Source organism: Urocitellus parryii, chromosome 2, assembly GCF_045843805.1.
Source record: "Urocitellus parryii isolate mUroPar1 chromosome 2, mUroPar1.hap1, whole genome shotgun sequence".
Lineage (NCBI taxonomy): Eukaryota > Metazoa > Chordata > Mammalia > Rodentia > Sciuridae > Urocitellus > Urocitellus parryii.
This window is the reverse complement of record NC_135532.1, coordinates 160,785,649-160,813,402: the sequence shown is the minus strand read 5'-3', so window position 1 is coordinate 160,813,402 and position 27,754 is coordinate 160,785,649. Positions and strand designations below refer to the sequence as shown.

The window sequence follows — 27,754 nt, the reverse complement described above, 5'->3', positions numbered from 1 at the left end:
GTCTGACTCCATGGCTAAGAGGAATCACCCCTGGGTGCCTTCTCTAGGTTATTAGAGCACCATTGCTATTCCCAACCACGCCCAGGAGGATGCAGTGCACCACATGAGCAGCAGGTGGCCTTAAGCAGCATAACAGCCCCAGCTTTGAGGGAAGAAAACCAGCAATGGGATATTAGAAGGCCCAGAAAAACTGTTAAGAAAAGCAAGGGCAATGACATCACTTTCCAACATACTGGGGCATAATAAAGAATGCAAGTGTGGCATCTGTCCCCAGTTCCTGGCACAGAGTTCCTAAAACCCCATGATGACCTGGTAATAGGGATCCTGGTACATCTCTTATTCTAATCTTTGTTCTTCAGTCTCAGCTCCTAAACACCTTGGAATCTCCTGGGTGGTAGGAGCATCTTCTGTTCTAGTGAGGTGACTCTTGGTGAGCATCTGATTGGAGGCAGGTCACCAGAAACACCAAGCCAGGGTAAAAGCTTGGAACTCTCAGTACCTTCCCCACCACATGGACAGAGTAGGTCTAAAGAGTGATTAAATAATCCATTATGCCTGTGGGTCAAAGACTCCATAAAGATCCCTAAAGCCCAGGGTTGGAGAACTTTTGGTCAGTTAAACATCCACATTCTGGGAGGGTGGCATGCAGGAGAGGAGGGTTCCGCACCTCCTCCCACATAGCTGCCCTCCTCTGGCTTTTAATCTGTATTCTTTATAAAAACCAGTAAACTGAACTCGCTGAGTTCTGTGAGTTTTTCCAGAAAGGAGGAGTAGTGGGAACCTCTGAGTTATAGCCAGTTGATCAGAAGCCCAGATGACAAGCCCTGGATGCGTGATTGGCATCTGAAATAAGGGAAGTCTTAAGATTGAGTACTTAATATGTGGGGCCTATCCTAATTTCAGGTAGATAGTGGAGGATAGTTTGGTGTTGGAAAAAGCTCCCAGAGAAGTGTTCTGCACTGAATGGGAGGATAGAGAAAAAGTTCATTTTTCCTGTACAAATACTCACTTCCGTTTACTATCCATATTTAGGGACTTCTGGAATTTGGCCTAATGGAAGAGACAGGTTATAGACCTGACAATAAGCCAGTAATATCTTAAAGTTCCTAATTTTTGTTCCTGAGTCTTTTGGTTGGAAAGCGGGGGCAGGAGTCTTTTACCTCCCTATATGTTACTTCTGTCATCTGTAAATCAGATAAATCTAGAAAGAAAGTTTTTTGGAGTTCTTTTTGTGCAATTTCATTTTATACCTTTGAGACACGGCAAGTGTGGTGATTTTCATTTTTCAGAGGGAACTGGCTCAAAGCAATCTATATTTGCCTCCGCTCTGAGTGCCAAGCGCTATTTCCTTGCCAATGCATGATGATGAGCTAAAAGCATCTGGAGAATTTACTGATTTTTTGGGGCTCTGTACAGGAGATTCAGATCTAAAGTGCAAAAGTAACATCTAAAAGTTGCCTTTGACACAGAGTCCAGTCTATATCATGTGGTTGCTGACATTTTATTTCTGCTAGGCAAACGCAAAGCCACTCCATGAAAATAGGAAGCCAGGGGAAAGTAGCAAGAAGCTATTCACTCAATAACTGCTCTGGGAAGAATGTGGGAAGAAAAGACAAAAGGGAACCACAGACAACAGATATTAACATGGAAGAGAAGGAGAAAAAGAAACCTGGAATAATCATCACACACACACAGAAACTCCTGTGATAAAAGAAGCAATTCAATCTCATGCAGTTGTTCTGACACAATCTAGATGGAGTTGCCTCTTCAGAAGCTTCTGTAGGAATCAAATGGAAAACAGATAAAGAGGACTCTCTCCATTCCATGTAGCCATGGTAGAGCAGAATCATGGAGGGCAGGTTGATCTTGATTGGATTTTTTTAAATCAAAAAACTTCCAGAAGACATTTATTCTGTTTTATGGAATAAAATGTGGCCTAATACAAGAAGTGAAAATACAGCCAATTGAGATCTTAAACTAAATTGTTGCGATTTTGTCCTTTGACAGATCTAGCAACTATAAAACGGAACCAGAAGGAAAGTGTTGATAACTCTCGAAACCCCTTGAGGAATGCAGAAAGGTACCACTGGTGTCCTGGGGGTGCTCTCTACCTTCCTCTCAGACCAGATTCTGCTCTTTTTGTCATGGACCTCCTTTGGCTCTTAGGGTGCCAGGGTTAGTTTGTGTTGTGAGAGAGCCTTTAAGTTTTCATTTGTAGTGACTGGCCAAGAAGTCACTGGAGAAAGTTCCAGTTTTAAAGGTAACTAGTAAAAATTCAGACTTAAGGAAACTTTTTCTTTTAGGCTATCTATAGTTTATTGCAACCTGGCAAAGATTCGTTTTATGAACAAATATTGAAACATTTGCTTTTCTCCAGACTCTGGAAACTATTCGTGAATGTTCTTACATTTATGAGAACATGGCTATGTTATAAGTTCAATAAAAATTTAATCTCTTTATGACAGGATACAATTGGAAATACTGGCTTTGACCAGGATGTCATATTTAGGAATGTGCTTGGAATGCCTGGCTTCAAGGGTCCCCAGACTTACAGTGTGTGAGTAAAAGCTGTCACTCACTGACAAGCCCAGGATCCTCAAGATACTATGTGCTACTGTTAGGTACAGATAGTCTGAAGTCTTCCTTGGTTGGGCTTCCTAACCTGGAGGTTTTTAAAAGTCCAATCAGATATTCCTCGTCAAATGTACAATAAAACCAATTGTAAAAGAGCCTCTATGGTTATTCTAGATATATTTATACAAACAATTAGACTAGGCCCATTCTGCAAACAAATTGGTCCTACCTCAATTGTCTTTGATTAAAAAGACATTGAGGGTGATTATATAGAAAAAAAGTTACATTTCAGGAGAAAATCATAACAGACCTGTTATTTGATTGTAGTCCTGCTCACTGCTTTTTATGATCTACTTGTAGACTGGACTGGATTCTGAATTTTCCTAGGTTTCTGTAGGATTTAGCTATCACTCTCCAACTAAGAACAAAATGAAACTTGGGAGCTTGGCGCTGGGCAACTTGATATAAATTTCAAGGGACAAGTCTTGTGTCTGATATATAGGCCACTGCTATGGTATGTCCCCCAAGGCCCAGGTGTTAAAGGTTTTAATCACTGCCTATAGCATTACAGAGAGGCGGAGGAGGTACCTTATGGTGGGACCTAGTGGAAGGAAGTTAGGTAATTGAGGACGTGTTCTTGAGGGGGACTTGGGTGCCCCTTTTCTCTCCCTCCCTTTCCCCTGCCCCCCTCCTTTCTGCCACACACTCCTTATAATGGTATACTGTATAGCCACAGGCCCAAAAGCAATGGGCTAAAACCTCTGAAACTGTGGACCAGAATAAACCTTGCCTTCTTTTAAGTTGATTATCTCAAGTATCTGGCTATAGTAACACAAAGTAGACTAACACAGCCACACAGAGTTCACCAAAACATCCGATGTTCCCAATCAGAGACAATCAGACTGCAAAGTGGGAGTAGAAGTTGATATCATGCTGTAGGCAAGTTTTCCCAAGATATTTCAAGACCCTCTTAATTTCTCCTTGTTCATGTCAATCTCTTTCACTTTGCAGGATAATGTTATGGTCTGAATTTCATAATCAGTAGCTTTATGAGTAACTTGACAATGTCGGATCTGCCATCTCAAACACAAACCCAGGTCTTAAAAGATTCTTTGTCTACCAAACGAGGAACTTTAGCAACATCCCTAATGCAACCATTTGTTCAAATTGTCCTAGTGGTCTCTCTTAGAGTTGGCACTCTCTGCTATAATGTAACCCATCCTGGGATGCTAGGTGACAGAATTGCTGCTACCGCCTGAGCAAACAGGAATCTGTACAGTTACTTATACTTCCTGATACACATAGATACACATTGGATATCAAAGAGATGCAGTTGCAAAACTGAACAAATAGGCTAACTTGATTTAGACAGATAGGTAGATTCCTCCCCTGTCTCATTCTTTGATCTACTTTATTTTAATTGGTTTGGTTTACCTGGACCCTGGCTAAGGAGCATACTTCAAACTCACGGATTATCTTTCTGATAGTCCTAATGGCAGTCCTTCTGATGTTTTATATCATCTCAAAAGTTTAAAATATTTGCATACGGTCATCTGTTGAACACCAAATGCTTTCTCTTTGGCTGGAATGACAAAAATTTAAAGAACTCTGTGATCATGAGATTACCATAATCAATAGATGGTGTGTTGAGACCAGAGCACAAAATGATGATAGCTGAGAGTGCTCATGCCCTCAGTTTTTATCACACTCTCATTTAGGTGTAACCCTGACAACAGAGGGGAATTCTTAAATAAAGTTACAGGACGCCATTGTTTTGAGCTAAGCTCCTGCATATACCAGGCTAAAATCAAAATAGTGTGTCATTCAGGTCACCAAGCCGAAACTAGACTGTTCATATCTGACCTTAAGTGAAATCCAGATTACAGAGATAATTAAATTTCCCAAACAGACCAGTTTCAATTAACATAATAATGAAGTTCCCTCCACCTTAGCATTAATCCTAACCCACACACAAAAAAGGTAACTTAAAGTAACCTAATGCTAACCAATCAGATATTTTCCTATTGTTCTACCTCTGTGTCCTCACCTTATCAGGAAAGTAACTTTGAAATGATAGATCCACTTTTGTTTTTGGTTTCTTCAAGCCCTTGTCTGTTTATAAAACCTACCACCTTTGCTCAGACCATTAGAGCACTTATTCTAGTTTTTATGGAATGAAATCTTTCCTATGGGAGACCAACTTCGCACATGACTGAGTTAACTCCCCTGCTTGGCGATGTGATGTAAGGCACCCATGCTGTAGACTGTCCCGCTTGGTGGAGCTAAGCTCACCTATTCCTTTGTATTATTACCCCTTGCGCTGTTTAGGGTAGAATCTTCCATGGAAGTGCCTTGTGTGTGTCCCCTTCTCTTACTCTGCCCTTGGGTGTGACCTACCCACATGTGTCAACCTGCTGACAGTGGACATCATGAAGATAGACTCGGCCCCCTGAAACCTGACCCCTTGCCTCATTTGAATAGCTTCTCCTCAATAAAAGGGGTCAGCTCGTGCTCTAGCTCTCTCTCTTCTTGCAGACCCTTAAGGTCAGAGGAGCTGTCACAGCGACCCCCGAGAAAAGGTATTTGTGTCTCTTATGTGGTTATTTTGCACAGCCCAGTCAGCCCAGTTTACCTGGAGTGACCCCTGAGCCTTTTAGTTGCGAACAGATACCCAGCACTTTCCCAATGCTAGAATTAAAAATAAAGCCAATTAACATCTTTAAAAAAAAAAAAAACTGTGGGTCAGACTGTGAACTGCGGGTCTTTGACAGGATGGCCGAGAATGCCCCAACCAACCCTGGTGATCTGGCTGCAGAGCCCCATCTTACACAGAAGGCTCGTCCTCTGGCATTCCTACCCCATAAATGAAGCCGCCATCCATCTACCCAACCTCCCAACCAGGAGATGGGAATCAGCTCCCCCCACTCCCATCTAATCCATTCAGTCTTGTTAAGTGAGGATACCTCTTAGATCTCTCTGGAATCCTCCTCATTCCTCCTCACACTGCCCTAACTCAAACCTCCCTCATTTCTCAGCTGACTGGCTACAAGACCTTCTCACTGTTCTCTTCCTGGAATCTTTCTCCCTCATCACACAGAAAGACTAGAATGAAAATCTGACCAAGTCAGTCTGCTGATTGACGTCTTTCAGTGCCTTACAAAGGACCAGGAAAAGTTCGTGATCTGACCCCTACCTTCCTCCTCAGCTTCTCCCCGAGTCCTCTGCACGCAGCAGACACAGTAACCACTGTGCAGATTCTCAAGGTCCTGAGCTCTTCTAACTAGAACATTCCTACCTTGTATTTCAAAACTCATCCTGAGAATCACCTTCTCCAAGAGGCTTACACACCTCTAACCTCTCCTCAGGTGGTATACCTGCCCCTCCTTTGTGGTACTAAAGCACACTGTGCATATCTCAATAATAGAACATACCTCAGGATTTTATGTTGATGTAATGGCTTCCTCTGCTTAGACTGTGAGCCCATTGAGGGCACAGACCACGTGGCCCTGGCACGTTATATATTGCGAGCACATATCAAACTTCCCAAACAGACCAGTTTCAACTAATATACAAATTGGATCTTCAATGAACACTACAAATTGGACTAGAACTGTTCTCCACTGTTCTCCACTGTTCTCCAGGACTAGAACTGTTCTCCACTGTTCTCCAAGATGCAGCTGGAGGCTAGCTAGATCTCTGCCCTTTGGCTTTTCACCATAGAAAATGCATTTCTAAGCATCCTTTTCTACCAAAATTCAAAGAATAATAGCTCCTTACTCTAAAGTTCTATGCCATTTTCTAGCAGAGTTCAGACTCTAGTGTTAAGAATTCAGTGAGCAATGTGTAAGACATAATTACCCTTTTAGTGAGCAGGTGAGGCAATTCCTCTTCTGCAATGCACTCTTCTGGAATCTTGAGCATGATGAAGAATGTTTTGTTTGATGATATCTCAAATATTTCATTTTCATCTTCATCAATATAAGTTACTAAAAAGTGGAGGGGATGAAAATTTTAAAAAGAGAAGTAAATACTTGACTAAAATAATAAACACTGATTCTGTTGCCTGCTATACTTAAACATAACAATGAATACTCATCAAGGATAAAGCTAAACACCAGAAATGCTTTCTCTGAAGAATAAAAAACAAGAGCTTGCTTCTGTTACGATTAAAGGTTGATTTGTTTTATGCCCAAAGAGGTTTAAGAGGCCATCAAATTCAGACTGGAGGAAGAGCCAGCGGAAAGAAGTGGAAAGAATGTAAACTTCATTAGGTACAGAGATGTAGGCTGGTGCTGGGAGATGGCAAGGGGTGCTGGGACACAGGAAGTCATAGCAACCAACTTCATTGAACCCTCATCCAGTGCTGTGTTATCAAAGATCAAGAAGTGATATCAGGCACAAGAATGGAGGAGACACTAGAAAATGAGCGTGTGAGCCCAAGCCTTAAAGTCTTCCCAGCAGACAGTGCCCATGAAGTCATTGCTCTAGCTTGGGTCCCACAGGAGAGGAATGTTGACGCACTCTATTTGCAGAAGCCAAGCCAAACTGAGCCCTGGGGCCAACAGGAGTTAAGTTTCTGGGACAATGAGCTCTGTGTTGCCTGTGTCCTAATGAAGGCTAACTAATTGATTTTTAAGTAGAGCCGAAGGAAAAAAAAAAAAGCACACAAAATCAGGAGCCAAAAGTTGGCACTCAGGTAGTCATTACGCTATGCACGGAATCCATGCCAGCCTCACCAGCTGGCCCCACACAAGGGACCACCACTCTGCCCTGAGAAAGGCGTGGGTGGGAAGAACCAGGTGCTCGTAAATGCTCCCCTCAAACCCCATGCTTCAAACATAACAAAATGAGTCTCTTTTACTGGACTTGGAAAAGCTATCGTGGAAGAAGTTCAGTGTTTATGAGACAGCAGGTAAGAAGCAAGAATCCTGGGACTTGTTCCCTGATGGAATTTAAAAACTGTAATGCCTCAGGAGCAAGGGACGTGAAGAGTTAACACAGCAGGCCTGAAGTGGCTCCCTGCCAAGGAATGCTTGGAGTTGGCTCCTGGCTGGTGTCTGGAAACTAAGATTTGGGGAAGGTTCCTACATCCTGGCTAAGAGCGGCCCACTGTGCCTCAAATGTTTGTATAAACAATGTGGCTGACGTCTCTTTTCTTTCTGGAGTCTGGAGATTTTGCACATGCATGCTAGACTGCCTATGTGATTAACTCTTAGTGAAAACTCTGGGCACTGAATGTCTAACGAGACCCAGGCGGTCTAAGTAGACCAGACTTCACATGCGTACATAACCTATTGCTCTAAGTAAGCAGGTCCCGTGCAACACAACTGGGGGAGAAATCTTTCCGGCTTGCACCTAGCTTCCTCTAGAGTTCACTGTAATAAATCTTTTTAATTCAAGGTACCATGTTGCTATACTAAATCATAGTCATTAGTTTAACTATATGCTGAGTCCTGTGAAATCCTAAAAAAAAAAAAAAAAAAAAAAGTCACTGAATCCAGGAATTAATTTTGGCAACTCCAAACAGAATTATCCCCGCATCTTTATTTGTTATAAACCATGTTTTATTTTACTTGACAATAAAAGTTGGGCCCTCATAATGGAAAATTTGCAAATAATAGGAAATTTTTGTAAAAAGGTAATTAAAAAAAAAGACTAGTTATCTAATCCCCACATTTTCTATTGTATATTTGAGGTTTTAATGAGTAGGTCATTTATATCCTGCTTTTTGTTGTGTGTGCTATTGTTGCTCATTTGTCTTGGTTCTTCTGTGGTTGCTAACATTGGCAAAGTCATTCCCCATGTGCATGAAAGTCCTTGCAAAGACTATTTTAATGGCTTCATAATGCTCAGAATAGGGTCATGCACTTTCTTAAATATGACATTTGGTGTTTTCAGCTCTCACTGTTATAAACACTTCCTCATGCAGTAGATAGCTCTGTACCTATCACATAGATTTCTGTAGCAGATATCAGTGCCTCAGAAAGGAACTAGGTGACACTGGAGGATAGATCAGAGATTCTAATAACTGCCAAACTCGGGACATGAAAAAGAGAAGCCAAGTTCAAAAAGAGGTCTCCAATATTAGCTCTTAGGACATATACTTAACTTGTAGCACCTAAATAATGAATCTGCATCAGGACCTGGCTAAATAGTTGTGTTTGTCAAAATTCAAATACTAACAACAACAACAACAACAGACTTACCCAGTCAGTAGAGTTTTTAATGTCACTAATGAGACTTAAGCTGGACAGTACTGTCCATGTACAGAAAATAGGTTTAAAAAATTCATAAAAACATACACAAGTATGTGGGAGAAGCATGTCAGCTCTTCAGTGGGAATATAAAACATGAAGCTGGAGGGGAGGCCTTAAATATCCGATGACATCAGGGAGTAATAGAGGGTTGTTAGAAGTCTCCCATGAAGAAAGTAGAGACTAGCATTTGCAAGAGGTTAATGTGGTGGTTACTGGTGGGATGAAATGGAACTGGGAGAGACTGGAAGCAGAGAGGCCAGTAGGCACTGATTTTGACTGAGAGTGGTAGGAAAAGGCAGGAAAGCAGGAAGTCAGAAAGGAGGGAGAAAAGCAAGGAAGGAGTTGGCTTTACAGGTGGCCAGACTCTATTTGAACCCCAGCCCCATTATTTATTAGTCCAGTGAATAATTCACTTAAATCTCTAAAGCTGTTTTTTCAACAAAAATATCAACCCCTGCATTGCAGGTGATGGTAAAGATGAGAACCAATGCCAATAAAATATCCAGCAGAGTGCCTGGCAGGATGCAGGACAATTGCTAGCATGATACTATCAAGAATGACAAATAAGATTTGGTCATTGTCTAGACATGTAGTAGAAGATATGAAAAAATGGTTCCAAGATATCCAGCCTAGATACCTGGAAGAAAAATAGCTACTGTATTAAGAATTAAGTGCAAACTCTCTGCTCTACATTTTATAGATATTACCTCATGTAATCTTCACATCAATCCAACAGATTAAATATTATTTTTTAAATTTTTTATTCTAATTTGTTATGTATGACAGCAGAATGCATTACAATTTATATTACACATATAGAGCACAATTTTTCATATCTCTGGTTGTATACAAAGTATATTCACACTAATTCTTGTCTTCATACATGTACTTTGGATGTTAATGCCCATCACATTCCACCATCATTTCTAAACCCCCCCTCCCCTCCCTTCCTCTCCCACCTCTTTGCCTTATCTAGAGTTCATCTATTCTTATCATGCTCCCCCTCCCTATCCCACTATGAATCAGCCTCCTTAATCAGAGAAAACATTTGGCATTTGTTTTTTTGGGATTGGCTAACTTCACTTGGCATTATCTTCTCCAACACCATCATTTACCTGAAAATGTCATGATTCTATTCTCTTTTATTGCTGAGTAATATTCCATTGCGTATATATGCCACACGAAAAAATAGCTAGTGTATTAAGCATTAAGTGCAAACACTCTGCTATATATTTTATAGGTATTACCTCATGTAATCCTCACATGAATCCAATGAGTTAAATATCATTATTTTTAATTTTAAATGAAGACTTTGGGGCTTACGGAAAATGCATATTTTGTTCAGGTCAATGAGCTAGAATGTCATAGGGTATAGGTAGATCTATAGACTCGGGTTCGGAGATCATTCTGCTTTATGAATATGAAAGTGGATCCAGAGGATTGAAGACTTGGCCTAAAGTTACACACCTTGGTGGGAGCATAGCTGAAGGAAACCTGGTCTCCTGATTCACCTTACAACTAACAGGCGAACTGGGGAGGAGCACATGCTCTGGTCTGAATGTTTGTGTCCCCTCAAAATTTAAATGTTGAAACCTAATCACCAATGTGATAATCACGAGTGATTAGTACTCCTATAAATGATGCCCCAAAGCCCTGTCCCATCCCTTCCACCAGGAGGTACACAGCTGGAAGGTGCCACCTAAAAAGTGGGCTCTCACCAGACACCACATCTATCCACTGACACTTTCACTTTAGATGACTCCTCACCCTCCAGAACTGTGAGCCATAAACTTCTGTTGTTTACAAGTTCATGGTATTTTATTATAGCACCCAACACTGACTGAGAAAGGAACAAAACTAGTAGTTTCATATGGATAATGATTGAGAAGATGGTAGTTACATCAAGGTAGAGATCTCTAGTAAAAATATCTCCAAAACTGAAGAAAATTGTGCAGATGTACACCTAGGAGTTTCCTCCTAAAGAGGAGATTGGTGATGCCCTGGGATTTCCAAGAGAAAGAATAAAAAGTATGAGAATCAAAAACAGTTGAAGATAAACCTCATGGACCCATAAGGCAGAGAGACCAAAAGCAAAAATAGCAAAAAAGAACTAAAGTCCAGGTGTTCTGAAGATTCAGAGGAATATAACGTAGTTGCCAGAACTGAAGGCTTCAGCCAGGACGGAAGAAAATGAAAAGGTTGGATTTTGTGTTCAGACAACTGCTAGTGACCTTGGGAAGAACAATTTGGGACCAATGGATAGAAGAGGTTTAGGAGTAAGCAGGAGACGGTATCCAACTACAGAGAATCTCTTTCTAGAAGTTCGCCAGTGCAAGAAGAGAGAAAAAATATATATATTTAAACCCAGTAGTAAGAAGCCTGTAGAAGATTGCTTTGAAGGAGAGATAAAGAGTAGAAAGGAACCTGACAAGGTGGAAATATCTACAGGTCTTTGGGAGAGAAGCCAGGCGTATTCTGTGAAGATAACAGGCAAAGAATTCGGTTTTGATAAGGTGAAAAAAAAAACAGAGATTTGAAGACAGCTGGAAAAGCAAAGAAATGTCAAGGTCGTGGGTCTACAGAGATGCTATCATGTTCCCGCCCCAAAGGACATTTGCATCTCAGAGCTTGCTAAAGCTGTCTGCCTAGGATTTCCTCATGAGTCACCAGACTCCAGGGGGAACTGCCCTGTGAAGACTGTCAGTCTTCAGACAGGCCAGGACCACGTGATAGCAAAATATACAGCTCTTATTCTCAACTGAAAGGTAAAATGAATCCATTCAACACAGAGTCACTTAGAAAGTCCCTGCTTACAACTCAGTACCACAGCATTTCTTCCCCTGGAAGGGCCTATAAATTAAGAGATCTAAAGGATCAGATAGGAATCTGTCATGCTGGGAGGGATTACCTGAAGGCTCCAAGAGTGCTGTAACTTGTTATCCTATTTTTAAACATCCATCTAAGTTTTGTATTAGTAAAAAGTTGCTCAGGGTCTCTCTCTGCCTAAAGAAAGGAGAACTCACCACCCCCCAGCCCCCACCACTTGAGGATGCTTAACTGGTTCTCCAAATTATCCAGAAACAAAATTACTTTGAGAGAAAGAGGAAGGTTTTAAAAAAAAAAAAAAAAAAAAAACTTTACCCTTGACACGAAGAAATTTTAATACCTGGGGGGAGAAGGAGAGAGTCCATTAATATTTTTTCCCTACCATGCTGGTCTAAAACAGGCCTCCACACTCAACAGGATAACCTGGGCTCTGACCATAAAATTGGCTGTTTAAAAAAATGTCAGCATCAGCTCAGTATGGAGGAGCACTGGCCTCTTTTCCCCAGTGTGTACACAACAGGTACTCCATGCCTGAGTTAAGCCATGACCCTGAATCTGCCATCCCAATGGCGGGAGTGGGGAGCCCAGCCCAGTGTAAGCAATAGAGGTGCACAGTCTGTAGATGATCAGCAACAGTAATAAGACTGGCTAAGGTCTTATTGCTTACTTAATTTCTTAAGGTCACCTCCCCACTAAATACTGTGCCCTAGGTACCCCACTGTCCCCTCCCCAACTAGTTACCCTTCTGTTCTGGGGTGCATTTAATGCCGTGTTCTGTGTCAGCACAGTTATCACCAGCTCTGTCTGCCAGTCTGTTGGGGGATTACAGGGCCTAGAGACAGGAGATTAAGGGGTTTGGAGGAGGAAAAGCAGGAGGCCAGTGGCAAATAGAGTTGCAGAGGAATCTCAGTCTCTTAATGAATCCAGACAGCCAGAGGCACAGCCCTCTACCTTCCCAACACTGACCCTTTCCCAGACAACATATTCCTCCCAGTACCGGGGAATTCTGCAAGTATTTGATTCATATCCATGGATTGGCAATTAGACAGCAGCTGAGTATTGCAGATTATCATCCCAGAACTCCCAGAGAGCTGCTTTTTAGGGGAGGCTGGGACTATCACAGAGGGGAGCCTCTGTTCCACCACTTGTTAAGGTATTGCATCTATCCTCTCCCCACTAAAATTTCTTCCCTGAATTTTGACTGAGTGGCAAAGTGACCTCAATATAATCTTGAAATCCTAAAAGTAGGTTACAAGACTATTTTTTAAAAAATGATCTCAAATTATTTTTTAAATGCAAGAAAGCAAAAGACTTCAAGAAAATATAACAAAATATTACTAATATAAATGGGTTTTATGGGTAACTGAAAAGGTTTATTGTTTATTGTTGTTGCTGTTGTTAATTCAAAGCCTTTTAGATATGATTTTTTTTTTTTAGTCTGCCATGACTCTCTCTGCAGGCCTGAACACCTGAAGGTTGAGATGGCAAGTAAAACTCACACAGCATTAACATATGTTAAAAGACAAATTTACAATCAAACTAAAAAGAAAGTTCGCATTACAAGTGTTCAAACATTCTTCTCTGAATACTATCCTATGATCTTTCATGTCTCCAGAAAAATTGAGGGAAATGTAATATCTATCTTTGCAGATTATTCTTTACGAGTTGAAGAGATCAGACAATTTTAAGAATTGAAGACAAATTTTTGGATGTTATGTTTTAGAATCCTAAATAGTAAATCACCAAGATCTGCCTTGTTTTAGGACAGGGATGCTACCGGATAAAATTAGTAAACTTCCAAGGTTGCACCAACTAGTTGGGATAGGACAGGACTGAGTGACTCAACCTCAGTTTCAACATCCACACATGGGAGCCCATGTGAAGAGAGAAGGCCAAAGATTACATCCAGACTATGGTCCTCAGCATGACAGAGGAGATTTGGCACCTCTTATTAACTCTTCCAACTTAAAGCCAGCTCAAGGCCTAGAAGAATCATCCATCCCACCTAAAGAATGCCTTAAATAACTAAGTAGACAAGGAGCCTGCCTGAGAAACTCAGATGTGGGAAGTTGGCTGATGTCATCAAAGTTTTATTATTCCTTCAGGGACTATGAAACCTTGGGCAGAAGATTAAGGGGACAACAGGAGGTTGAATGGCAAATGTACCTCCTGAGGAAAATTCCTAACAAGCCCCTGGGAAGAGACTCAGGAGCTCTCTCTCCACTTTTGCTCTCATTCCATAGCTTGACTCCACCCGATTGCTGGCAGAGGCCAGATCCCACAAAGGTAGATTCCAGGTCTAGATGTGCCCCTCAGAACTGTCACCCCATGTATAAAAAAACAAAACTATTGACTTCTTTCCTATTTTGAAAAAGAATTAATTGCCCATTGGACATATTTATGCATCATAAAAATTTTAATAATATCATTAACCATATCAATTTGGTAATGCCCTCACAGGCTTTAAAATGGTGTAGAAGACTATATCATGAACCATTTAAAAAACATGATGCTAACAGAAAATTTCTAATGACTTGCCAAAATTATCTTAATATTACTATTAAAATTCTAAAGGTACGCCATGAACTTTAAAAAACTTGATCTTAAATTATTTTAAAAATGCAAGTAATAAAAAGACTAGAAGAAAATATAACTATTATTAATATGAATGGGTTTTATCAGTAATTGAACACGTATTATTTTTTAATTCAAAATAAATAATAAAATAAGAAAAAATATGTAAAGCATATCATTCACAAGATATAATTTCTTTTATACATGCATAAAACAAATATAAAGTTATTTCTAAAATAAGTTAAAATGACAGCTCATAGACATATAGATCCATAGTTCTTTTAAAACTCAAATTCATTACTCAATATATTATCATTATAAAAATATATCAAATATACCCAGTGAACTTGATAATCATTTTTATTGGACACATTATAAGAACAAAAAGAACTTTCAAACAAGCAAATACTGAGATGCAAAAACATGTAAATTAGTGTAAGTTAAAAACATAAGAAACGTCTTCAAGATCTAATGGTCAGAATTCAAAGCAAAATACTGCTCTCCATACTCCTTCTGGAGTTTATGAAACAAACCAACAAAATATAATAAAAAACAAAAGCATGCATATCTTCCACCAACTCAATCCAAACCAATTTTCAACTCATGTCTTAAGTAGTGAAATAGCAATGAATACAGTTTCCATTTCAGATTAGGTCACAAGCATTAAGCAAAAATGTGTCAACTTAGTCACGTTGAAATCCTCTTACCTCCACTAAGACATAAACCAATGATGATCACTATAATGAGACCCAGGAAGATGGAGGTGATGACCATCCACAGTTTACACTTGCCAACCAACTTCTTATTGCAGGAGCTCCAGGGACTTTCCTTCTTGGCCTAGAAAGCAAAGTGAGACTGTGAGGCAGTCATCTGATTCAAACAAATATTCTCCAATACCTGTTAGGGTCAGCAACACAGAAATGAAGGCAGCAGGATCCTGACCTCAGGACCTACACTCTACTGAATCAAGTTTATGAAAAGATATATAGGAGGCAGAATGGAACCTCACAAAGAAGTTAGCAAGAAAATACTCTGGGGACTCTTGAGACACGGAGGATAGGCAGGATTTTGAAAGGTGAATTTTTTGTTTTTACAGTTTTTTAAAATATATTTTTAGTTGATCCATAATAATTATAAATATTGATAGGGTTCAATGAGATAGTTCAGAACCTGTGTACAATATGTAATGATCAAATCAGAGTAAATGATGTATCATATTAATCATTTATCACTTCTTTGGGTGGGTATGTTGGGAATACTGAAAATTCTCTCTGCTAACTATTTTGAAATATACAATAAATTGTTATCAACTGTAGTTATCCTACTGTGTCATACAGAACATTAGAAAGTTATTCCTCTGGTCCAACTGCATTCCTCCTGCACCTGATAACCACCCTCTCTCCCCTGCACCTTTCTCAAGCTCCAATAATCATTATTCTACTCTCTACTTCTATGAAATCATTTTTAAGCTTCCACATATAAGTAAGAATGTGCAATATTTGTCTGTGTGAAAGATGGACTTTTGAAGGCATTCCAAAGGCAAGGAAGAGCAACCATGGTGTTGATTCGTAATGGAACTGGCCAACATATTCCAAGGCTTGGGATTAAATTAGAGATAGTGAAGGGCTGGAGGCTATGCCAGAGGATTTGATTGCTGCCAGAACAAATTGTATTTGATTTGGTATGCACTGGTGACCTGTTGAAGGTTTTGGAACCCAGAGCTGAGTTGAAAATTAAGAGGAAAATCATGTATCATTGAATTGGATACACCAAGAAAAAACTAAAAGGTTACTCCTGTAGTCCAGATGCTACACAAAAAAAATAAATAAAAATTTAAATAATTTTTAAAAAAAGGTCTGTGAAGGAAAATAAGGATCAGACAGAAAAGGTACAGAGGAAATAATCTGCAACGTGTAAGGCAGAATGTAGGGTCAGAGAAAATAATCACAGCTGCTTTGGTTTACTGAGCACCTGTGTCATTTCACTTAATCCTAACAACCCTTCAAGGTATGCATTGGCCTGTTTCAAACATGCAGTTCAAGGAGATTAGGCAAAATTAATCCCTGGGGAGTGTCACAGCAACACTCTGGCACCCTCCCCTTTGTGTGCAGCCTCCTAGCATGGCTGAGTGGAGCTTCAGATCAGGAGCATGCCAGGCTGCCCTAGAGGGGCCCATCTGCCCCTCTACCTGCCCCTAAATGGTTCTGTGAGTCTTCTGCTTCCCACTGCACCATTAGGGAATTTCTACATGGAAACCATGGGAAATGATAGAATATAGACAGGAGAAAATGTGTTTCTGCATTTCACGCACTTGGATTTCAATCTGAGGAACACCACTTACAGGCAGGGGGCGGATACTTTGAGCAAGCCCAGGAAACCTGCAGGCCCCAATGTCCTCCACCTTAAAATACAGACGCTTCTCCATTGATGATGAGGATACACCCCACCAAACCTATCATAAATTGAAAACACTGTAAAAAACACATCTAATACATCTAACCTAGCTGAGTACCACAGGACTCTGTAAGTATGAGTTATTCATCATCATGATTGTGATCGTGTGGCCGACAGAGAGCTGCCGCTGCCCAACTTCACAACAGAGTATGATCCTTGCATATCATACCAAGAAAAGATCAAAAGTCTAGTTCATGTTCCCACCACCAACATATAGGATTCCTTTTTCTCCACATTTTTGTCAGCATTTGCTATTCGTTATTTTAATAGTGATCATTCTGACAGGCATGAGGTGGAATCTCAATGCAGTTTTGATTTATAATTTCCCAATGCCTGAAGATGTTGCAATATATTTTCATGTATTTACTGGCCTCTTGTACTTCTTTTGAGAAGTGTCTGTTAAGATCATTTGCCCACTTTTTGAAATCGGTTTACTTGTTCTTTGGATGTTAAATTATTTTAATTCTTTACATATTTTGGATATTAATCTTCTGTCAGATGATTAGCTGACAAAGATTTTCTCCCATTCCAGAGGTTGTCTCTCCATTCTGTTGATTGTGTCTGTGTGGAAGCTTTTTATTTGATGTCATTCCATTTGTTAATTTTTGCTTTTTATTTCCTGAATTATTGAAGTTCTATTCAGGAAACTCCTGCCTGTGCCTAGATCTTGTTTTCCCTTGGTAGTTTCAATGTTTCAGGTCTTACATTAGTTCTTCAGTCCATTTTGAGTTGATTTCTACACAGAGTAAGAGAGAGACCATTATGGAAAACAGTATGCAAGTTCCTCAAAAAGTTAAAACTAGAACCATATGATTCAGCTAAACCTACTCCTGGGTATACACCCAAAGGAAATGAAATCAGCATACAAAAGAGACACCTGTTTATGTATCTTTATTGTGGCAATATTCACAATAGTAAGTTACAGTATAAACCTAGGTGCTCAGCAACAGATGAGTAGATAAAGATAATATGGTACATGCAAACAATGGAATATTATTCAGCCATAAAAAGGAATGAAATCATATCCCTTTTTGAGAAAATTAATGGAACTGGAGGTCATCACATTAAGCAAAACAATCCAGACCCAGAAAGACAAGTATCTCATGTTTTCCCTCAATATGGAAACTATAACAAAGAAAAACCAAACAAAAAAATAATGATCTGAAAATAGGAAAGTAGAAAAGGGACTATTAGGGAAGGGTAAGGAGATGGGTTGGTAGGAGTAGGAGTGGGGAGGTCCAGAGAAGGTAATAGGGAGGGTGGATATTATTAAAGCACAACGTATACACATATGAAAATGTCACCATGAAACCCATTGATTTGTTTAATTAACATGACTTACTATTTATAATATTTTTAAAAAAGGTCAAAAGTCTAAATATAAAACCCAGTTTCCGCCGAAAAATCCTAAGTGTAATATTAAGTCAGATAATGTTTTGTATGTAAATACAAAATTTAGCTCACAAATCTGAAAACTAAAGATAAAATACACAAAACATATGCTAGACCAATATTAAGCTTTTATTTATGATTTGGATCTGGAATGTTCCCCAAAGTCTCATGTGCTGAAGGCTTAGTCTGCAATGCAGCAGTGTTCAGAGGTGGGGCTTTTAGGAAGCAATTAAATCGGGAGGGCTCTGACCTCATCAGTGGATTAACCCATGGATAGCTGAATGGACTTCTGAGAGTTGGTATTAACTACAGGCCGATGGGCCACAGTTAGAGAAAGTAGGTCGCTGGGGGCATGCCCCGATGGACTAAATTTTCTTTCTCTCTGTCTCTCCTTCCTGCTGCCTTCCGCCATGATGTTTCTGCCTTGCAGCAAGTTGATCAAGAACTAAAACCTCTAAAACCATGAGCCAAAATAAACCTTTCCTCCCTGAGTTGTTCTTGTCAGGTATTTTGGTCACACAGTACTCAACCAAGGGGAGCAATCCCCTCTCAGAGTGCCCACCTGTTCTACAAAGCAGCAGCAGGCACTCCAGGAGGCTTACGCCTGAACTGACACTTGTTTATATTCACTCTTATCCTTATTTTAATGATGGCCATCACAAAGGAAACCGTTGGTCCTCATTAGGAAGGACTACATATCAAACGTCCTTACTGAGAGGTCCCCCAGCCTGGCTGCACACTAGAATCACATGGGGAAGATTTTCACTGACACATACCCAGGCACCAAGCAGATTGGACTGTCATTTTAAACCTTCCATAGTGAATCAACTGTTTTAACAGAATTGAGACCCCCCCACCCCTGGTCTGAAACTTCCTACCCACTATTAGGAACACTTCCCAGAACACGTGCTGTCCCCATACCTCATCTGATGCTGCCGCTGATTGTGCTGTGTGGTTTCATGTTCAATTGCAAGCAGGATGCCCTTATCTTCCTAGGTAAACCACATAAAGGGAGGGGCAGTTCTTGAACTTCCCCATTCTTATGTTCCACAGTGTACCTCCTACAGGTAACAGGCACTTAATAAATGTGTGCAAAAAATTTAAGAATGTACTTTGAGAAATTCTAGAAGAAAGGTCAAATGGCAGACTCCTAAGCACTGGTTCTTGAACCCAGTGTGTCCTAGGAGGATGAGGGCAATGAAGGCCCTGGGAATCTGGACAGAGGAATAGCTCTTTAGCTAAGTGTTTGTGGAGTCCAGGGTTAGGGCCACCTCTCACCCTGACTCAAGTCTGAAGAATTTCTCCAAAGCCATCAAAGAAAGGGCTCAAAAAGGCACACGGAGCCAAGAAGTCCTGGTATAAGGAATCCTTGACCTCTTGGGACAGAAACATATCTTCCTAGTTACAGAGCTCTAGAATTATCCCAAGCTGTGTTTTTTTTATTTTAACAAGAGGCAACCAGGCCATAAAGATTAGCACAACAGGAAATGACCTCAAATGAGCTAAAAATGAGTGCTAATCATTCTTGACACCCACATTTGCCTTCACTGTGCTGTTCCTTAGAGGTCATAAATTGGGACTCTGGCAGTTTAAAAGACCAAATACTCTGCCTTCCTGGAGGAACTTAGCTAAAAATTACACAGCCCTCCTCTGTAGGAAACTCCTATTACTGCCCAGCCCAAAGCTGCCTTCCTACAGCCTAGCACTCTTCCTTGTCCTCTCCACAGCCCTGATAAGGGGACCACTGATGGCTCTCCCCTGCATGAGTGATCTTCACAAGCTTGAAGTCATTAAAAAACAATGGTGTATCAGCCACTTCCAACCAAACAATAGAGTGCAGTGCTTCTTGACTGTTTGCACATTAAAATCGACCCAGGGATCAACATCTGTTAGAAGTGCCCCTGGAAGTTTGCAGAAGAACGTGTGATACAGTAGGTACCATCCTACATATGCTCAGTCTCTGCCCTGAAAAGGGGATCCCAAGGTCATACTGCCTCCTTCTCTGGCTTTTCATTCTCTCCTCACCAAATTCTAGGTCATGAGAGGTCACAGGCAGATTCTCCACAGGTGCCTTCCCAAGATGCTTACAAATGACACCTTGCATTCTATTTGCATTATATGGCTCCAAAATTTGGGCATCTTTCCTCTGAACACTCTCCCAGATATTCACATCCCTCTTCCTGTAAAAGTCTAAATATGTGGCACTGGATTCTGGAAAATGGCAGGACTACCTATCTCTTTGATCCAAAAAGCTCTTCTTTTTTGCTCAAGCAGAAGCAGATACATAAATCAGGGAAATTTTTCTTAGTACATAGGAAAATTATGCTTATTTGGGTGGGGAGTTACTGAGGATTGAACTCAGGGGCACTCAGCCACTGAGCCACATCCCCAGCCCTATTTTGTATTTTATTTAGAGACAGGGTCTCACTGAGTTGCTTAGCACCTTGCTTTTGCTGAGACTGGCTTTGAACTCATGATCCTTCTGTCTCAGCCTCCGGAGTCACTGGGATTACAGTGTAGACACCATACCTGGTAGAAAATTGTGCTTTTAATCTTCATTGTGACATTTAATCTACTTTTTTTTTAATCTGAACACAAAAGAGTCATTTGATTTTTGTCCTTCAATGAACAGATTATAGTAATGGGACTGTCAGCTAACCCAAGTAAGTATGGCTTGCTTGCCTCAAGACTATCAATGTACTGGCTTATTATTATTCTAATGATGCTACCTCACTAATAATGTCTGAGATTTCTCAGTCAGAACTCCTCTAGTGAGCTATGCAAGAAAACCAGTGTCACTCTGTTACCTACAATCTATTTTTCACTTTTGTCCCAATGATACTGACATGTTTATAGAGACAAGAGACAAAGTGAAGTTCAATGGCTAATATTCCTTTTCCCCAAGCACCAGACTAAGAGAAAGTTCTTTATACTGCCTCTGTATAGTCCCCTAGTCCGGCTCTTCCAAGTAGAAAGATACCCATGATATAGAATGTCCTCCTCCCAGGGATTCCTGAACTGTTCTTTACTCCCAAATCCACTCACCCATCCACCTGCAATTCCCTCATCCATCAGACATACCACTCAGCTCCTCATATTTTACTTAAATTACTTAATTATGAGGGATCTAACTTATAGAAATGAGTAACACTATGATTTATAATTTTGGCAACTATAATTGAGTATAAACCATGTTATATTTATACATTTAAATTCTGGATAAATAAATGTGATAGAAACAACATATATCTGACACCTCAAAAACCTCAGAAATGTCAGAAACACCACTGAGTGAGCCTGAGTGTTTTGGTAACTTCTCCGAATCTCCATTTCTTCACTCAGTTCCTTTATCTGTCAAATCAAAATGCTGACACATGCTTCTTAAGTTTTGTTGTGATAATCAAATACATTCATGTCACAAGTATTTTGTACATAAGAGTTGTAGAACATATGCTTAATGAAAATACATGGATTTCAGCTACAGCTCAAAACTGGAAATCTTAATACAGAATGTAAACGCCTACACACAAAATCTTAAGTGTGTGAACTTTTCACTGTGCTAGCCAACATTTAATGACCCCACATGAATTGACTTTTCTAGTTGAAATACACTTCAATTTATTTTATTCTATAGAACCTGATTAACTAAAACACTCTAGGGTTTTTTTTTTTCTTTTTTCTGTCCTTTCTAAAGTTTTAGCTGTTTAAGTATTTCTAGAATGCCTTCCAAGTTCCCATATAACACTTCACCTGCACTCCATTCTGTCAGTCAATGTGGTGTTCCTATTTGGTGACCTACAAAGCTAAATTACAAAGAGGTCTAGGATATCTGTATATACCTGACTAACAAGGAAGCCATTAAAACATGAAAAGGCAATCTCTACAAGGTGGGTGTAAGTGCTGATGGCCTACATGGATCGGGCAGGTTCTACTCCTCAGGGGTTGTTCACAGACACACCAGGTTTCCAGAAGCATGGATATTACCATCATTTGACAGTCCTGCTACATATCTTCTATTGGTGAAGTTGCCACCAGAGCAATCTCAAACCAGGAAATCTTTGGGGTGAGCTGGGTCTAATCAACATAAGACAAGTATTCCCAATTCCCTGCCCTCAAGGATTCTTATACCAAGTCCACCCTTGTGGCCACTTAGGCTAAAATTAAGCCATCTTTTCCAAACTTCATTCTTTTGTGGTCCCATTTCATTTAAACACATGCTACCAACTTCCTCTCCAGGGTACCTATAAAAGCAGTCCTTCAGTGCACAGAACTTCCAGGAATCAGTGCGGCACAAAAGCAATGCTTTCAACTTCTGAATTTCCTATGTATCCCTAAACTCAACAGTTGGGTAGCCTCAGGGGTGGAGGTGGAGGAGTGGAGCCTAGGAAGTTCAGTTTTAAGCTATATATATGGGGAATTCCCTGCATGGTGTAAAACACAAGCCAATCTCAGGGGTTAATCAGAAGATTCAGAATTCAAACTGATGCTTTAGAGTATTTGACGTGAATGAATAATGTTCCCATTGCTACTAAGGTTGAATCACCAGGAGATTAAAAGAGGCAAAACCAAATGAGGCTAGTCTAGTCCTTTGGGACAAGAACTTTGAAATTATTTCCCTATAACTAAAATTATTTCATCCCCACCCCATCTCCAGGCCAGCCCCAGCCCTTCTTGCTCTTGCTGCTTTGCCCCTTCCCCCTCCCCCTTATCTGTCTTCCTGTGGAATCAAAAGGCCGGCTGAGCTGGGAGAAAATACACAGTGTGTGGGGGATGGTAAGCCTGAATGGGAATGTGAGGAGATTTGGGAGGGAGAGGGGGAAATGATGAGATGGGAGCCCTGGAAGGAGTTAGGAGGGAGACGGAAGAGAATCTGGGGGTTAAAAAAACAAACAAAAAAACACCTAGAACTCATTCTCCCTCATTGAAAAAAGAAGGGGTAAAAACTAAATTAAAACTTGCATAACTTTTTAAAACCACCTATATCTCTGGAAATGCTCTCCTTGAAGAGAGAATTCGTAAAGTGCCATCTGGGTCGCAAAGGCCCACCTGGGTCACAGGTGTCAGAGGGGCCTAAGGGTCGCGGAGCAGGCGGCGCGCACCCACCAAAGGCCATTGGTGCCGTGGCGCCCCATTCAGAATATTCCAGTGCGCGTGACTCCGGTTCCTCGTCGGGGACGCCCGGGAGCTCTCTGGAACCCTGACACTGGGCGGTTGCCAGGCTACTCTCCCGCGATCACGCCGCCGGCGCGTTAAGGGGACCTCACCTGGTCTGGGCTGGTGTCCTCGGCCGAAGCAGCCAGGACCTGGAGGGCTCCATTGAGAGGCGTCTGCTCGTCCCGCTGCTCCTGGAGCACCGAGAGCTCCAGGTCTTCTTCTGAGGATGCGGGCTTGGCCCCTTCCATGGGCCGGCTGAGAAGAGCTGAGCGGCTCCGCTGGGAGGCCAGACCGACACACCTGCGGGTGCAGAGTCCGCGGTGGCCTCCCGGGTTCACACTCCACCCAGCAGGCGGGGAGCGCCCGCCAGACCTCAGGCACCGGGAGGGCAGGGAAGGGGAGGGAAGGGGAGGGAAGGGGAGGGGCGAGGCCGGAGAGTGGCGGCACTGGGGCCTCGGGAGGCTTTCCTCGCTCCTGCAGGGCAGAGCAGCTCTGGGACTGTGCCCTGCTGTGGGCTCCCGAGCAGAGGAGGGCAGTTTTTCTGGTTTGTTCAGGGCGCTGTCTGCTGCACCTTTCCCTGTTAGAGCCAATGATTAGGAACCGATGGACTGGCAGCGCAGTTGGGTGAAAAAAGTTTGCCTTCTCCCCCTAGGAGTGGCCGTTGCTGGGGCTTACACCAGCCCTGGCTGCCTAGCAAAAGTTCATTCATTGAATTAAGAAACAACTATTGAAGCACCTACGTGGTGCTAGGTTGAGAGCATAGGAAGACGAATAATACACACACTTCCTCCTACAAGTTCAGAGTCAGGCATAGAAACATTGTAGAAAGAGTGGTAGTGAGGACTACTGACTCCAAAACCAGTTGGCTGAGTTATTTCCAACTCAGAGGGCTCCCAACAAGGAGATCCCAGTGCCAGAGTGTCCTTATTTGGAAAGTGGCATATTAGTTCCTGCCAAAAGGAATGAATGAGTGAATATAAGTAAAATACTCAAAAAATCTTCAGAATGGCGGCTGCACACAGCAAGCACTCAAAAATGTTGGAGATTATTCTTTATCTTTGATGTGGGAAGCCACAGACGCCCCCCCCCAAGCCTGTGAAATAAGCAAATGCACACATGTACAAATGTATGCACAACCTCCTCCACACCCAAGGTATAGTGCAAGACTTCCAGCTGGAATTATGTTTGCTAAGCATTGGGTGTTTGTCCAAAGACCCCATCTCTCAACTTCTGTCAGACCCACTTCGCTTCCTCCTCCATGCTACCCCCACACAGGGAATCAGAAACCATCTATGTCAGAAGATATTTATTTGTGTTCAGAAGTCTGACACCCTTAATGCCTATGTTCAGACACTTTGCCTCAATGTCCTGTTTATAGTGGTCTGGCGCCTACTGCCAGAGCACCTGGACTTTGGACTCTACCAGCCTGCTGAAGTGGGGCCTGCTAGCTGCAGGGAATTCAGGCTAACCTGCTCTGACTTGGTTGTCTGCTTTAACAGGCAGATACCAAGGAAGCAGTCTGAATTTTTCAGACAGGGATTTTGAATAGGCTTTTTAGAAGAAAAGTTGAGGAGAAAACTGAGGCACCCAGGGACTAGCAATAGCAATTCTTCTGGTTGTACATAATGTAGAACCAGTTGTGTAATCATATATGCACATAGGTAATAGTGTCCAATTCATTACACTATCCTTCTTACCTCCATACCCCCACCCCTCCTTTCACTACCCTTAGTCTAATCCAAAGTACCTCTGTTTTTCCTTAGCCTCTCATCCTGCCATTGTAAATTAATATCCACATATCAGAGAAAGCATTTGGCCTTTGGTTCTTTGGCATTGGCTTATTTCACTTAGCATGATATTCTCTAGCTCCATCCATTTACTGGCAAATGCCATAATTTCATTCTTCTTTAAGGTTGAGTAATATTCCACTATGTATATATGCACCACAGTTTCTTTATCCATTCATCTGTTGAAGGGCACCCAGGTTGGTTTCATAGTTTAGCTATTATGAATTGAGCTGCTATGAACATTGATGTGGCTGCATTACTGTAGTATGCTGATTTTGAGTCCTTTGGTGCTAGGGTGAAGTTTGCATTTTCAGCCAGTTTTTTTTTATTCTAATTTGGTATACATGACAGCAGAATGCATTTCAATTCATATTACACATATATAGCATAATTTTTTTATGTCTCTATTTGTACACAATGTCTTACCATTGGTGTCTTCATACACTTAGAGTAATGATGTCCATCTCATTCCACTGCCTTTCCTACCCCCATGCCCCCTCCCTTCCCCTTCCTCCCCTTTCTCATATCTAGAATTTGTCTATCCTTCCAGGCTCCCCACCATCCCCATTATGCATCAGCATCCTTATATCAGAGAAGACATTCGGCCTTTGGTTTTGGGGGATTGGCTTACTACGCTTAGCATGATATTCTCCAACTCCATCCATTTACCTGCAAATGCCATTATTTTATTCTCTTTTAATGATGAGTAATACTCTATTGTGTACATATACCACAGTTTCTTTATCCATTCATTTATTGAAGGGCATCTAGGGAGGTTCTGCAGTTTAGCTATTGTGAATTGAGCTGCTATGAACATTAATGTGGCTGCATCACTGTAGTATGCTAATTTTAAGTCCTTTGGGTATAAACCAAGGAGTGGGATAGCTGGGTCAAATGGTGGTTCCATTCCCAGTTTTCCAAGGAATCTCCATATTGCTTTCCATATTGGCTACACCAATTTGCAGTCCCACCAGCAATGTATGAGTGTATGAGTGTGCCTTCCCCCCCCCCCCCGCCCCGCACATCTTCGCCAACACTAATTGTTGTTTGTATCCTTAATAGCTGCCATTCTGACTGGAGTGAGACAAAATATTAAGAGTAGTTTTGATTTGCATTTCTCTAATTTCTAGAGATGTTGAACTGTATTTTTGTTAGATTGTATATCTTCTTCTGAGAAGTGTCTGTTCAGTTCCTTGGCCCATTTATTGTGTTACTATTTTTTTTTAAAGAAGGTTTTTAGTTAGAATCCATCCCATTTATTGATTCTTGATTTTAATTCTTGAGTTATAGGAGTCTTATTAAGGAAGTCTAGGCCTAATCTGACATGATTGAGATTTGGGCTTACTTTTTCTTCTATTAGGCACAATGTCTCTGGTTGAATTCCTAGGTCCTTGATCTACTTTGAGTTGCATATGGATTTTCAGTTTTCCCAGCACCATTTATTGAAGAGGCTATCTTTTCTCCAATATATATTTTTGGCTCCTTTGTCTAATATCATGTAACTGTAATTATGTAGGTTTGTCTCTGTGTCCTCTATTCTGTACCATTGGTCTACAAGTCTATTTTGGTGCCAATACCATGCTGTTTTTGTTACTATAAGTATAGTATAGTTTAAGGTCTGGTGTAGTGATGCCACCTGCTTTACTCTTTTTGCTAAGAATTGCTTTAGCTATTCTGGATCTCTTATTTTTCCAGATGAATTTCATGACTGCTTTTGCTATTTCTATGAGGAATGTCTTTGGGATTTTGATTAGCATTGCATTAAATCTGTATAGTTCAGCCAGGGTTTTTGAATAGGCTTTTTAGAGGGAAAAGTTAAGGGAAAAACTGAGGTACCCAGGGACTAAGAATAGCAGAATATACCTTTGGGTATAAACCAAGGAGTGGGATAACTGGGTCAGATGTGGTTGATTCTATTCCAAATTTCTGAGGAATCTCCATACTACTTTCCATAGTTGTTGCACCAGTTTGCAGTCCCCTGGCACTGTATGTGTGTACCTTTTCCTCACATCCTCGCCAACATTTATTGTTGCTTTTATTCTGGAGTACAGGTTTTGAAGGCAAGCAAAACAAGGATCAAATTTATACTCCCACTATCTATGTGTTCTTGGGCAGGTTGTTTAGTATCTATCAGCATCTTTCCTTATTGTAAAATGATCCTTACCTAGTGGAGTTTAGAGGATTAAGTGAAATTATTAAAGCAAAGCATTTATTCCTGCACCTAAAAATAGCAGTCTTTATAAATTCTCTCTTACTTTTCATGACTTTAAGTACTTTTTAATTAATAATACCCACTAACAGCCAATCCTTAGCACCCAGCACTAACCCTTGATTCAATATATTTTCTTTCAATATTGATTTATCTTCCTGTCCTGGATATTTCCCTGGTCACCTAACACTTGCCGACACCTCCCAATATTACCTGAACTACTTAAGCTATTATTTGAAACCAGATCCTGTTTCTGGTAAATGCCAATTTCTTAATCTCAGACAACTGACCTACAATGCAAATGAGTGTTTCAACCTCTCCCTAAGGATTTTTTCCATCCTGCCAGCTTGACTCCAAACTAAACATTTAGAATGAGCTAGAAAGAAGATACAACTGGGTTTAGATTAAAGAATTCTTGGTGAAAGTTAAGCATTTGTGAATGAAGAACCAAGATTGTTTTCGCAATTTTTCCAGAATTTATTTCTATGGGGAAGATTTTTAAAATGTATTGTTACTTCACAAATATT

The 27,754-nt window shown here is 40.9% G+C and overlaps 1 protein-coding gene across 1 annotated transcript in view; it reads right to left on the bottom strand.

The window, feature by feature from the left end:
• C2H3orf52 (chromosome 2 C3orf52 homolog) overlaps positions 1–23,479 on the bottom strand; it is a 32,246-nt gene extending 8,767 nt beyond the window's left edge. The window contains exons 1-3 of the mRNA XM_026395045.2: positions 23,342–23,479; positions 14,939–15,068; positions 6,433–6,560 (exon numbers count right to left, since the gene is read on the bottom strand). Coding sequence (XP_026250830.2) covers positions 6,433–6,560; positions 14,939–15,068; positions 23,342–23,479 — 396 coding nt within the window. The remainder of the gene's footprint in view (positions 1–6,432; positions 6,561–14,938; positions 15,069–23,341) is intronic.
• Between the last annotated feature and the right edge of the window lie 4,275 nt (positions 23,480–27,754).